Source organism: Marmota marmota, unplaced genomic scaffold (assembly GCF_001458135.2).
Source record: "Marmota marmota marmota unplaced genomic scaffold, marMar, whole genome shotgun sequence".
Classification (NCBI taxonomy): domain Eukaryota; kingdom Metazoa; phylum Chordata; class Mammalia; order Rodentia; family Sciuridae; genus Marmota; species Marmota marmota.
This window is the reverse complement of record NW_025999982.1, coordinates 7,636,018-7,650,336: the sequence shown is the minus strand read 5'-3', so window position 1 is coordinate 7,650,336 and position 14,319 is coordinate 7,636,018. Positions and strand designations below refer to the sequence as shown.

The 14,319-nt window shown below is 39.2% G+C and overlaps 1 protein-coding gene across 2 annotated transcripts in view; it reads left to right on the top strand.

Moving 5' to 3' along the window:
* The first annotated feature begins 256 nt into the window (after window positions 1-256).
* Kif6 (kinesin family member 6) overlaps window positions 257-14,319 on the top strand; it is a 394,766-nt gene continuing 380,703 nt past the window's right edge. For both annotated transcript variants that reach the window (XM_048805240.1, XM_048805239.1), the window contains exons 1-3: window positions 257-423; window positions 4,774-4,883; window positions 10,586-10,660. In XM_048805240.1, coding sequence (XP_048661197.1) covers window positions 358-423; window positions 4,774-4,883; window positions 10,586-10,660 — 251 coding nt within the window. In that variant the 5' untranslated portion in view covers window positions 257-357. The remainder of the gene's footprint in view (window positions 424-4,773; window positions 4,884-10,585; window positions 10,661-14,319) is intronic.

Below are 14,319 nucleotides of genomic sequence, written 5' to 3'. Positions count from 1 at the left end.
CTCAGTGATAAAAAGAGGCGAAGACACGAGGAAGGAACGGGTTAAGGAACCAGGCAAGGTATACAAGGCACTTATCACTTCTAACCACCGTCCCCAGAGCCCTGCCCACGCGCAAGCGCACTGCTCTCCTCTCGGCCCCGCCCCAACTCCACCCCTCAACCTCTCCCTTAGGGCCGTCCCTCCAGGTCTGCGACCAATTAGGGAGAGGAGGCGGGGTTCTGGATGCCGCGGTGCTCGTTGGGTAGTGTTCCTAGTTACTGTTGCTAAGGCTGAGGGGAGCTGGAGGTGGTGGGAGTAACAAGTTTTGGAAGCTAAGGCCTGAAAGAGGTCAAGGGTCAGTGCAGAGCCAGGGAAGAGATGGTGAAGCAGACGATCCAGATTTTCGCGAGGGTAAAGCCCCCTGCTCGGAAGCAGCAATCAGGGGTACGGCGGGGGCGCCAGCGCGGTGGGGCCTCCAGGCCGCGGGTGTGGGACACGTGAGGGTCCGGCCCCGGGAGAGGGCTCGGCCAGGGCGCGGGTGCGGCCGGGAATCCCGCACGCACTGACCGAGAGCCCCTGCGGCCACGCAGTTGCCGCTGCACTCGGTGAGGGGCGACAGTCACCCAGTCCATTTCCACCCCTCACAGCCCTGCGGCCGCAAACCGGGCACAGAGCTCAAGTGCCCACGCAGGGCACGCTCGCCTGTTTGCGCACTCCCAGAGACTGCGCCTCAGTCATACCCCGGCATTTACCGCACCTTTCAGGGAAACTGTCACAACTCCATACACACAGGTACACTGAAACGTGTTTTCCCACTGGGGCAAAATATGTGTAAGAGATGCATGCTTCTAAATGTCTGAAATGATACAAATATAGACAGATACACAAAGCATACACTTATTTAATACTTTGCAGTCAGTGGGCCCTCAGGAATTTCTTTTCTATATTGTCATTCTGCAACAAACACGTGATTTTGATGTATATTCATTGTAGGTATATTTAAGCATCCTGACACACAGAATACACATATATGCTTCATTCAGAAAACATCTATGAGTATTTACTAGGTGCTTTCTCTAGTGTGCTAATTCAGATTACAAAGAATGTTAAGTAAGGCATTAACCTTGGCTCTGAGCAGAGATACTTTGTAATCTTCTTAAATGTTTCAAAATAGTGTTTTCTTTGCCTAGAGGAGAATATAGGCATTCTTACCAGGTCTTGAGAAATTGCTACTTGACCCGGGCTTAATCTGCATTTTTTGATCCTTTCAAGAACCCTGCAAGGTGGGTGTCATTTCCCTCATTTTAATGAGGAAACTGAGTCTCTTGGATTAAGTAATGTGACCAGAGTATCCAGCTGGTGAGTTGCAGAACTGTGATTTTAATTAAGGATTCCAGCCCCACCCCCCAGCCCCCCCCCCCACCCCCAGCTAGCTATTCCTGTTTCAGGCAGGAAAAAAAAAAAATCATTCCCAGAGTGAGAATTTAGGCAAGGGCAACTTGAGTCATACTTGTGAGTTCTTAGAGTAGGTATATTATGTATGTTTTATTTCCACCCCATATCTATATTGTGTGTGTGTGTATGTGTGTGTGTGTGTATAACATCATAGTAACTAATAACTTTGCATTTGCCTCATATAACTTATGTATTTAAAACAAGGAGAAATCAATGTTTATCATCATGATGATGATAACTCTTTTTCTTGACGAGTACATTAAGCAAAAGATGCATAAGAAGACTCAAAGAATATTTTGTTAAAGATATAAAGCAGTATGGAAAGAACCATAGTATCTTCCCATTTATTCCCTCCTTTTACAATCACCTACACAAAGATTTTCTTAAAGTGCATATAAAACGCATGTAAAAAGTATATTGTATGCAACATCTACCCACAGAGTCTTGACTAAAAGCATTGAGTTTACAGAGACTTTGCAGTCAAAAGCAGATGCTCTGGCAAAATGAAAAGATGAGTAAGGTTGGGAAATTGATGGAGAGGCCTGGATTTAATATTGCTATCTTTCTGTCTGTCTCTACCAGGCATGTGCTCTATCACTCAGCCACATCAGCAACCCCTAACTTTCTCTTTTCTTAAAATGCAGGGTTTGGCTCTTTTAATGTGCCTCCTTTCCCACTTCTTAGATGAGTCTAAGAAGGGGATTACTTGATCCTCCAGAGGTACCTTTAGGTGCCGTGTTGCATTTCATGATATCAGATTCTTTGAAATGTTACATGCCACATTCACAAAAAGAATGGGAATGAATAAATACAGAGTTAGTATATTCCTATTTTCCTTTAGAAACTCCATATTTTAGCACTGGATCTTTTTGTCTACAAAAGATTGTATGATTATTTCTCTGACTACAAATGCTATTTGTAGGGCTGGGGATGTGGCTCAAGTGGTAGCGCGCTCGCCTGGCATGCCTGTGGCCCAGGTTTGATCCTCAGCACCACATACAAACAAAGATGTTGTGTCTGCCGATAACTAAAAAAATAAATATTAAAAAATTCTCTCTCTCTCTCTCTTTAAAAAAATGCTATTTGTAATATTAAACCAAGAATGATTCAAAGGCTGTATATTAATCCTATTCCTTAAGACATATATTAAATTATAATAATTTGTAGACTAATAAAGAAGATATATTGTATGGATCTGATAATTTTAGCAATGGCAGCACTTTCCATTTCTACAGTGCTTTGTACATTTCAAAAACATTTTCATATTTATCCTTGCATTTGTTCTGTCTTCTAAACAATAACTAGCCTATCTCAGATAATAAATATTTTTATGACTAAGAGTAGAAAGCCAGTATATTAGACTAAGTTTTCCTACTTTTCTTAATGACTCAAGATTGGCTTAGGAGTAAAGGGGGGCGGATAGCAAGGAGCCATTGTTCCTACCCATCAGTTTTGTTTTTTTTTCTACCTGCTGAGAACAGGTAGAAATCGATTTTTTAAAATGCATGCCACTCCTCACTTTTGCATGTTTGGTGTTTCACACACTCCCTTCATTTACCTGCAGTTATTAAACTGTTTTTGGGGGGGAGGGAGATTTGGTAGTGTAGTGCTCTACAGGACATACTTTGAATGCCTCTTGAGAAAATCTAGCCAGAAAGCCTTGAACCTGGTTCCCGAACTTTCTACAATTTTATTTTACAAAGCCACTTTTGTACCTGAAGTGTTCACATTTTAAATGAGAGGTTTCAATAAAAATCCACTTAGGAAATTATTCATACTTTTGGAGGTTCAGGGGGACGTTTACTTGCTTAGGAATATGACTTTCCTCCCATAATCAAGCATCTAAATGGGTCTTAAATAGGAAGTATTGCCTGTTAGAAAAAAATTTATTTCTTGGTGAAAGACCTTTTTTTAAAAAAATCCTCTAAATCTAATGAATGATTTTTTTATGGTGCATTACAAAATACTTCCATTTCTATTACATCATTTGGTGCCCCCAGCAATCTTGTAAGGGAGGCAATTCTGTTTTTCTCATTTGCTTTATGTACAAGGAACCTTGATTCTGAAAGTGGTGGCAGATCACACAGCTGGTAAATTGAGCTCAGTGTTTGGACACTAAATATTATGCTTTTCCTTCTTCCACATGATTTCTTTATAGGCTTGAGTCTTGGTTTCCTGGCCAATAAATAAAGAAGTAGGTAACCGAGAAGAGAAACAGAGAAGGTTACAGTTGTAGGGCTTTGATTAAGACCTCCATTTCCATATCAGCTTAGAGAGGCTAAGTGATTTCTCCCAGGTCACTTGCCAATTAGTGGCTGGGCTGGGTTGAAAATGACATCAAAGACATGAAGTACATGTATCTTCTGAAGCCCCATGTCTTATCAAACGTCTGAATATATTTTATGGAAACTTGGGCTTCTTTGAACATAACTTAAATTTGAGCATTCTCACAGCTCTGTGAGAAGGCTCAGATTACTCTCATTCTTTTATCTGTGTCTAGTAGTTTGTAAATACTCAGAAATGTTTATTGGTTATAGTAAAATGTTATTTTTGATAAATACCAAAGCAGTATTTAGATTATATGTTGCTTTCAGGGCTGTTAGTTTTCAGTGACAACAACAGAAACATTCACATTCTCAAATTTGAGTGTTTAGATCATTCAGAGATGATCTGAGTTTTTGTTTTGTTTTGTTTGTTTGTTTTTTGGTATTGGGGATTGACTCAGGGGCACTCATCCACTGAGCCACATCCCTAGCCCTGTTTTTGTATTTTATTTAGAGACAGGGTCTCACTGAGTTGCTCAGTGCCTTGCTGTTGATGAGGCTGGCTTTGAACTTAAGATGCTACTGCCTCAGCCACTGCGCCCAGCTGATCTGAGTTTTTTTTTTTTTTTTTAATATTTATTTTGTTTTTTTTAGTTTTTGGCAGACACAACACCTTTGTTTGTATGTGGTGCTGAGGATCGAACCCAGGCCACACGCATGCCAGGCGAGCGCGCTACCGCTTGAGCCACATCCCCAGCCCCTGATCTGAGTTTTGATATAGCATTGATTCAGGTTTCACCTCTTGTTCTGTTCCATATATTTGTTTGAGTGCACACATTTCAATGAGGAAAATTATACTGTTTTGACATTTTATCTTTTTTTTTCCCTTGGAACTGGGGGGTCGAACCCAGGGCTTTTTGAATGCAAGGCAGATACTTTGCCACTGAACTATCTCCCTGTCCATGACATTTTATCTTAAAAGTACAATTTTATACCATTATTATGCAAGTCATAATAACACAGTCATAGTTCAAGCTGTGATTTCACCATTTTATATTTATTCTTATATTTACAGATTTATTCCATAGATGATGATGAAAATTTAACACCTAGCTTGGAAATTATCATACCTCGTGATTTGGCAGATGGATTTGTGAATAATAAGCGAGAAAGCTACAAATTTATGTAAGTTTATCTTTCTTTTACTTCATTCCTTTTTCATTATTGGACTAGCTTTTGTCCTGCATTAATATTCACTGTGAACTCATTAGCCCCATTTCTTGTGGAAAAAGTAGTATGGCTGTCTCATTTGGAGGAGGAACTCAAGTTCACTGCTGTGCTTAAGGTTGAAAGAGGATATATTTCCTTATCTGAGATTATATTCCAGGATTTCAGCCTTTCTTTATCTGATGTTATCTTTTCTATACTCAGCCTGCTGTGGTTTAGCACTTATAGGAAATTCCAATGAACAACTAAATTTTTTTCAAGATAAGACCTTTAGGTATAATCTTGTGTACTGTTTAGGTAAGCCTTCTTTAAAATATGATACACAGATTGCATATGCACATACATACACTTGATAACCATGCTGTCCAGTATAATAGCCATAAGCCACATGTGGCTCTAGAGCTCTTGAAATGTGTTAGTCAACAATTAGATGTCAGGGCTGCTAATATGGCTCAGTTGGTAGAGTGCTTGCCTTACATGCACAAGACTCTAGGTTTGATCCCCAGCACCACACACACACACACACACACACACAAAAAAAAGATTGTCTTGTAAAGTATAAAATACATGAAGGCTTTTTGAAAGCTCAATATGTGAAAGAAAAAGAGAATATAAACTATGTTAAGAAGTTTTTCATATCTATTATATATTGTAATGATAAAATTTTAGCTGTATTGGGTTAAAATATACTACTGTAATTATTTTCACCTATTTTGTTTTACTTTTTTCAAAAGCCAAGCTCCTAGAACATTTTAAGTTACATATATGCTCACATTTATGGATTACGTTATATTCCTTTTGGGCAGTGCTGAATCATAGTGTCTGGGTGGAAAGTACCAATGGGCCACCCGTGGATAATCACAGTGCCTTTGGTCTGAATACTTTTATAGTAGCCAGTCTTTGAATTTGGGAGGATTATGGATATATATTTCACACTGTCCTTATTCTCAAATTTCAGATTAAGCCATTTCTTTTGATCACCACCTTTGATTTCTGGAGAAGTTTGAGCTCAAGTTAAATGCATATGTGATCTCTAACTCAAATTTTGGTGGTAGATTTCTAGACTTAACTGAAGGAATCCTAATTACTCACTTGCATCTATCTCTAGACTGTTTTGAGACTATCCTGCCCTGGCCTTTGGACAAAACTGTCCCAGACACTTTAAAGTTTTGTTTGTCTCTGTGTCTGTCTGTCTGTCTTTCTCTCTCTTTCTCCATCCCCCACCCATGCTTCCCCTTGCCTTTTCTGTCTTTTTCAGTGCTGGGGATTGAACCCAGGGCCACATATATGCTAAGCACACACTCACCACTAAGCTACACCCCCAGCTCCTCTCTTTTTCAGGTTCTTATTTGCTCTTATTTTTTGGCTCATAGAGAATTCTCCTTGATCTTTGTATCTGTACATTTTGTCTCTTTAATATATGTCTCTTTCCACACCCAGCCCATCTTCTTCATTTGTCTCCTTTTACAGCAAGTACAAGCAGGATTGCTAACACATGGTTGTGTAGTGAGGTGGACCTTGCCTTGTCTTATGAGATCCCTGTTGCCTTTCATTAGCTCCTTTAAGAAGCATCCTATGATACATGATTGACTTTTGCAGAAGGGGCATTCTTCTAGAAGATGTAAGCCTGCTACACATCTAAATAGCTATGACTTCATGGCAGTTGGTAGCTGGTCTAAGCCAATCTCTATAAAGCAACACTTTGTTGAAACATTTGATTCAGCATGATCCCATTATTTTAAGAACAACTGATCGGGCTGGGGATGTGGCTCAAGCGGTGGCGTGCTCACCTGGCATGCGTGCGGCCTGGGTTTGATCCTCAGCACCACATACAAACAGGGATGTTGTGTCCGCCGAAGACTAAAAAATAAATATTAAAAAAAATTCTCTCTCTCTTTAAAAAAAAAACAAAACTTTTTTTTTTTAAAAAAAGAACAACTGATCAGGGCTGAGGTTATGGCTCAATGGTAGAGCAGTTGCCTAGCATGCCTGAAGCACTGGGTCTGATCTTCAGCACCACATTAAAAACAAATAAATAAAAATAAAGGTATTAAAAAAACAACTGATCATATCTTTATCTATGGACCTTTTCTAAAGTATTCTTTGCATTATATAGAAACAGGGCATTTAAACATATATTTATTGAAAGAGCACCATTTGCCTATATTTTAGATCTCTGAATTTAAATATTGGTTTTAATATTTAAGATAGAATAAAATATTCAACTTTTACATATATTCAGTGATAAATATTTAAGCATTTTGAAGGCTGTTTTCTCCTAAGAAAACTCATTCAATCAATAAATATTTATTGACTACCCACCATATGCTGTGTTCACTGTTAGGAATACAGGAGGGAACATGCACCAAAGCTGCTGTTCTTCTGGAGCTTATATTTTAGTGGGAGGAGACAGACAAGCAAATTAATAAATGCATGTCAGAAATTGTTAAGTGCCACGAAGAAGAGTAAGGCAGGAAAGAGAGGTGAGGAAACCAGCCATGCAAATAGCTGAGGGATGAGAATTCCAGGCCAAGGGAATAGCACGAGCAATGTCTCTGCAGGGGGATGGACACAGGAAAGGGATCTGGGGGGCTGGAGTGCAGTGAGCAAGGGGGCTAAGGGGGAGAAGAGAAATTGAGGAGCACAGAGCGAGCAGATTATATAGAGCCCTGTGAGTCATGGTGAGCACCATGGAAGGCAAGGGAAGGTTTTGAGCAAAAGAATGAAATGATCTCACCTAAGTTTTAGCAGGATCACTCTTGATACTTGGAAAACAGACTGTAAGGAAAACCAGACTAGAATTTATGGTATCTTGGGCCAGGGTGGAAATGTTAAGAAATACAGTGTGCCTTCTATATCTGCAGTTCTTCAGTTCTGATACACAAATCCAAACACCTGTGGACTGAAAATATTGGGAAAACAAACAAACAAAAAAGGGCATATTGAGCACACACAGACTTTTTTCTTGTTTTTTTTCCTTAAACAATATAGTTAACGACTATTTACACAGCATTTACATTATATTATGCATTCTAAGTAATCTAGAGATGATTTAAAGTATAGGGGAGTATGTGCATAGATTATATGCAAATACTATGTCAGCTTATATAAGGGATGTGAATATCTTTGGATTTTGGTATCCATGGGGGCCCTGGAATCAGTTCCCCAAGGATACCAAGTGATGACCGTAATTGGATTATGGATGTATTTTGGAGGTCAGAGCTGGTAAAATTTGCTAGTAGATTGAATATAGAGTGCAATAGAAAGAGAAAGAGTCAAGGGTGCCTGAAGGATTTTGGACTCAACATTTAGAAAGATGGAGTTGGGGTGGGGGGTGAGGAAGATTGCAGGAAGAATGGTTTGGGGTACAAAAAGATCAGTATTTGCTGAGTTTGAAATGGAGTTCAGAAAAATCCTACCTAACATCTTAATAAATGAAAGGACCTCCTAGAAATCAGGTATCTCCAGTTGTGTCTCAAGGCATGTTACTGATGGGCTTTAGGACCATGAGTAACTACTTCATCTCTGTGGATCTAAACTTCTTCCTCATAAGCAATTACACAGAACTGATAAAATCTCTCCTAATTCTGTGATTCTGTTTTGCTCTTGAATTGTTTTCAGAAAATAGCTGATCAAAATGCCTTTTTAGATTGCTATGCCACCATGTCAGAAAAAATAAAATATTTGGGATAATACTATTTTATCCTTAATGTACAATTAATGACTTATTATAAAGTTTGATGCCAAAATCCTCATTCTAAAATGGGGAGGGCCAATAAACAGAGGGCTCTGAATTGCTTATGATTCTACCATCTGCTATTGTAAATAGTGGAGAATGTCATGTTTTCCCAAGGAATTCACTGTGTTTTATAGGTAACTTCTCACCTAAAGCTCATTAAAAATGCTTGGTACATAGACACTCAGTATATATTTGTGAAACAAATAGATTAGTAAATGAATGTACCATAATTAATTATTTTACAAAATATATCTTTTATAGTGCATTCTGTGTTTGATTCAATGTCTTCTTTAAAACTCCTGCCATTTCTTGATTATGTAGTAGTAGACATAGTTCCTATTATGTAAGGATGTTTGGTCAAGAATGGCTGATTGATTCATCAGTCATCAGCCTGATAAAAGAATCCAGCAAGCTTTCTGTACCACCCGTCTCTTCACAGGCACCACTAGGGGTCTGTACTAAGATGTCCTAGTGGACCATGCTCTGAAGAGCATAGGGAGACCTGTGTTACGTCGACCTCTCTATAATGCTGGTGCTCATATCTAAAGCTGTTTTACACCTGCCAGATTTTGAGGAGTGGTCTGAGCACATTGAACAGTAAAGACTGCTGTCTAAAATCACCTTGCCTGAGAAATGCCTTAGAATATCTCCTTGTGTAGTTCATTATTTACTTTTCAAAAACAAATGTGGTTCAGCTATAGGGATCCTTTAAATTTAATGTAGACCAGAGGTTCCTGCAATAAAGACAAATTTCTTAACGTTTTATATTTCCGGTTTTATATTTCCATCTCTAGACACTCTTCTGCAGTTCCCAGCAGTGAAAACAGGTTTGCATGTCACCTATAGTCTCCACTTGGATTGAACACATGCCAATTTACTTGAGTACACAGGCATGTAGTCCAGAAGTTCCTGTGTCTCCCCGAGAGTTGCTTAGGATGTCCTCAAAGTGTTTATTTTAAAATTTTTGCTTTAAAGTTCTCATCTCTACAACTTTTATTTTGAAAAAATTTAAATATATAAGGTAGAAGAACAACCCAGTCAACATTCATATACTCTTTGTGGGAGATTCACCCTTTGCTAACATTTTGGTTGGTCTCTCTGTCCCCCCTCCCAGCCCGCCTCCCTCTTCTCATTATTGCGATGTTTTCATGGGGGCTATACATGCTGGTAGTACCTCACTTCACTGCAAAAGAATAGATGTGTCTCCTACTCAAATTATTCCACTGTGCTTGCAATCCTGTACTCATCAGAGTGGCACCGGAGAAGAGTGAAACTGACACCACACCATCTCCCATTCCCCGGTCACTGCCAATTTAATAAAGACTTCTCTTTGCAGAACAGATATATCTTAGTTTACTTTTTGACTTTTGAATCTTGGTCAATAAAATGAAACAACGCCATCTTGAGAATTGACATTGTTGATACTGGATTTTAGTACCTAATTAGTGAAACATAAACTTCAGTTCAATTTAATTTTAAAATTAAATTCAATAATGATACAATTCACAGTTGCCCCCATTTTCTCACAGGTCAGACATCAGAAGTTCTTTGGCTGTTTACATCCTGTTCTTGGGTTTCCATTTCATGCAGTTATCTGAATTTGAATTTGATGCCAATTGTAGACACTGTCCCTCTTGAGAGCTAAAAAACACACAGTTTATTATTTGGTTCAAAGCTGCTGCAGCTTTTCAGAGGGATTTATTGTGCAGATCTTGTCAAAGCAATACTGTTTACCCACCATTTGTATACAGGAGTACAAGAGCACAGTGTGGTGGAACTACAGGACAAACATTGTGTTAAGTTAGGTAAGCCTGATGATGTAAATGTGGGGTCACTTACAAAGCTTTAGAAAAACAAGATTTATTAATCCAATAGTGTTTGAAGGCACAGCATTTAAATAATTACCACTTTCACATTGCAGATTTCAGAGGATTTTTGATCAAGATGCAAAGCAAGAGATCATTTTTGAAAACATTGCCAAACCAGTTGCTGAGAGGTAGGATTTCCCAGATTTTCTTCAGTGGGTTTGTGGTTTTTCATCTTGTCTTCAATTCTTGGATAATTGTGGTAATGTGCTTCAGTATACCAATTATACACTCAGGCTTTAGGGCATGTAATGATGAGAGCATTAATATCTTCTGTTCATATAGCCATTTGTTTTAGACTTAAATTCTGAGCCTCAAAACAAATCATTGTGATAGAATAGCTATTGTTACTCCCATTTGCAAAGACAATGTGAACTGAGGACCACAGGAATGGATGGCACTCACCGGATGGGGTTGCCAGGCTAGTGGTGGCAGAGACCTAGATCGTTTTCTAGTTGTTACTCCAGTGCCCCTTCCTTAGTTCAATATTTCAAGCATATGGTTAGATGGACAAGGAATAAGGTATGTGTGGCATTTTTTATCTTTTTTTTGTACCAGGGATTGAAGTCCGGGTGCTTAACCACTGAGCCACATCCCCAGCCTTTTTTATTTTTTATTTAGAGACAGGGTCTTGCTGAGTTTCCCAGGCCTTGCTAAGTTGCTCAGGGCCTTGCTAAGTTGCTGAGGCTGGCTTTGAACTCCCAATCCTGCTGCCTCAGCTTCCCAAGCTGCTGGGGTTACAGGCATGTACCGCCTCGCCTGGTTTATGGCTGGCATTTGAGAGGCCTACTAATGACTGGCTCTACTCTACCTCAGGGTCATTTCAAAGCTTGGTCCATTTGCTTTTATATATCCAGACAGTTCCAGGCTTCTGACTACTAGAACCAAACTCTCATGAAAATACAGAATAAATCAGAATGACAATTTGTTAATATAGCTTGGCTAAATCCCCTTGGGATTAGACACTCAAGCCCCCTGATAAGTACGCTGTCTTCTTGTAGGGAATCTACATGGAAAACTCCACTAATAAGGTTGCTTTCTGATCCTGAAATCACATGGATAATCCTAATGACCTAATAACCCCCCAACACATCCATCTTTACAATTAAGATGAAAAATATATCTATAAATGCACCCAAATTCAATTTCACTCATCAGTATCCTCTTTTTGTAAACATTGCTGGAAATACATTGCTTTACTTTGTCTCTCAAACTCCTATTATGAATCTTGCTCAAACTGAGTCCTTGTCTTTTAGTCCTGTCTTCCGTCATGGGTAAAGTACAATTGAGTAGGCTTTCTTTCAGTTATAACACAATCCAGTTATAACACAATCCTCTTTAGATCTGGTTTCCTTGATTGAATCTCAAGCATTTCTAAATTCCCTTCCTTTCAGTAATCATTTGTGTTAGGCGATTTCTCAGGTGGCTGCTCTCATGTTTATTTTGAAACTTCCTAATATTATTCTGGAGGGAACCTCGTTTGTTTCGTGGATGCCCAGGTCTTCTCCCTCCCACTCTTGACTCTCTCCCACCTTGATCCCACCGCCTGCTCCAGGCCCTGCCCTCTCCTCAGCTTTTCTTTATGGCAAATCCATTTGAAATGGTTGACTGTATTCGCTATTCCATTTTCTCTCTTACGCCCAGTTCTTAGATTTGGGTTCCCAGTGCTCCCCTGAGATTGTTTTTGTCACAGTCAGCTGTGGCTTCTGTTTGCTAAATTTAATCATGGCCTTTGTCAGTCCCCCTGCTCTTTGGCACACCTGCTGTTTTGACACAGTTCATTATTCCACCGTCTTCACTTGGCTTCTGATGCTACACTCCTGATTTCCCACTTACCTCACTAGCCCCTCCATAGTTAATTTATTTAACTTTATATTCAGTGACCATTTGCTCTTGCTGTCCCCCCTGCCTGAAATTCTCTTCCCTCAGAAGTCTGTATGGTTCCTTCCTCAGCAACTGGAAAGTCTTTGACCATTTTCCTGGTGAAGTCTTCCTTGGCTACCCCATTTAAAATGACACCCCTGCTACGCTTCCTTTCAACACTTAGCACTTATTACCACTGACATTCCATATAGTTTGATTATTAGTTTGTGTGTGTGTGTGTGTGTGTGTGTGTGCCCACCTGCTTCTTCCAGAACAAAATCTCCATGAAAGCAGTGGCTTTGTTTTGTTCATTAACTTGACAAGGACACCCAACTCTAATGACAAGATTTCAAAAATGTCAGGCAAGAATTGTGATCAGCTAGCTCAAGTTGGTCCTAGAGGGTCATATCAGTAGGAATAGAGCATTCTATCCATAGGAAATATCCTCTTTGTCCTTTTTATTATTTTTCATCCTATATTCCATTTTCCTGAAACTCTTTGTGCTCCAATTTTTTTTCCTACTAATCTTGGTCTGATTTATATTTCTCTATCATTCAATTGCTTTGTGACATTTTGTGTTCAGGTTGTGAGTCTGATTGACAAAATATAGCTCACCTTTTCCTCTTTAGCCAACATAGTGTTCCTGATCTTTAACAGGCTACTTTAATTTACTTATTTTAATTCCTCTAACATTGTTTGAAGCTCTTTCTTCCCTAAATTTTTCCATTTTTGTACATATATATTTTTCTTTTCTTGCCTCCCATTGGTTTGACCGTGCTCTTCATCCTTGCTGTTTTCATTTTCTCCTTCCAGGTGTTCACTGTGTATTAACCCCTTAGTTTAAATTAGGATCTTTAAACCTATAGGAATCTTCTCAATATCTAAACTTCATGTTCATGCCCCACCCCATTCTCCCCACATGCCCTCCTGCCTCTCCCACTAGGACCTTGGCACACTCTTCCTCTGCATCTCCTGCCCCCACTACATCCAGTTTGGAGATCAAGGGATTTTTCCTTCTGAATTCTTATTAATCATCTTATTATAAACAATTATGTAAATTTATCTCTAAGTTTACCTGTTTGCTCATCAGTGTTCCCTGTACTCATGTCTGTTTCTTCAATTTCTTTTTGGTAATTATCCTCAAAAAACTTTTGGGAACTTGCCAAAGCATTTCATTTCATTTCACAATTCAGTGGCAGTTTGAGTGGGTAAGTGAAATAAGTCAAACCCAGAAAGTCAAGGGTTGAATGTTTTCTCTCATATGTGGAAGACCAAAAACAGGGGAAAGGGGAGTGGAGGAAGGCAGGGGAAATCCCGTGAAAAGAGAGGAGATGTCAGTGGAGTTGAAGAAGAGGATTAAAGGGGAGGGAGGAGGGACCAGAAGTGGGAGGAACAGTGGAAAGAAACCAGCCAAACTGTCCCATGTACGTATGTGACTAGTACCAAGTGAGTTTTTAGCTTTATGTGTATCTGTAGTGCACTAATTTAAAAGAAGACTCTAAATAAATAGAAGACCAGAAGAGTAGAGGAAAGGGAACAAGGGGAGGGAGGGGTAAAGGAAAGAGGAAGTACTAGGAACTGAATTGGAGCAAATTATTTTCAATTATTTTCATCATGTCAAAATAAACCCTGATATTTTTATTAGTGCATTAGAGGTGTACATAATAAGTCCTTTCCTCTCAGAACTCTGAAGATATTGCTCCATTGTCTCTTTTTTAAAAAATTATTTATTTATTCTAATTTGTAATACACAACAGCAGAATGCATTTCAATTCATAGTCCACATATAGAGCACAATTTTCATGTCTCTGGTTGTACACAAAGTAGACTCACACCATTCATGTCTTCATACATGTATTTAGGGTAATGATGTCCATCTCATTCCACCATCTTTCCTACCTCCCCACCCCGTGCCCCCTCCCTTCCC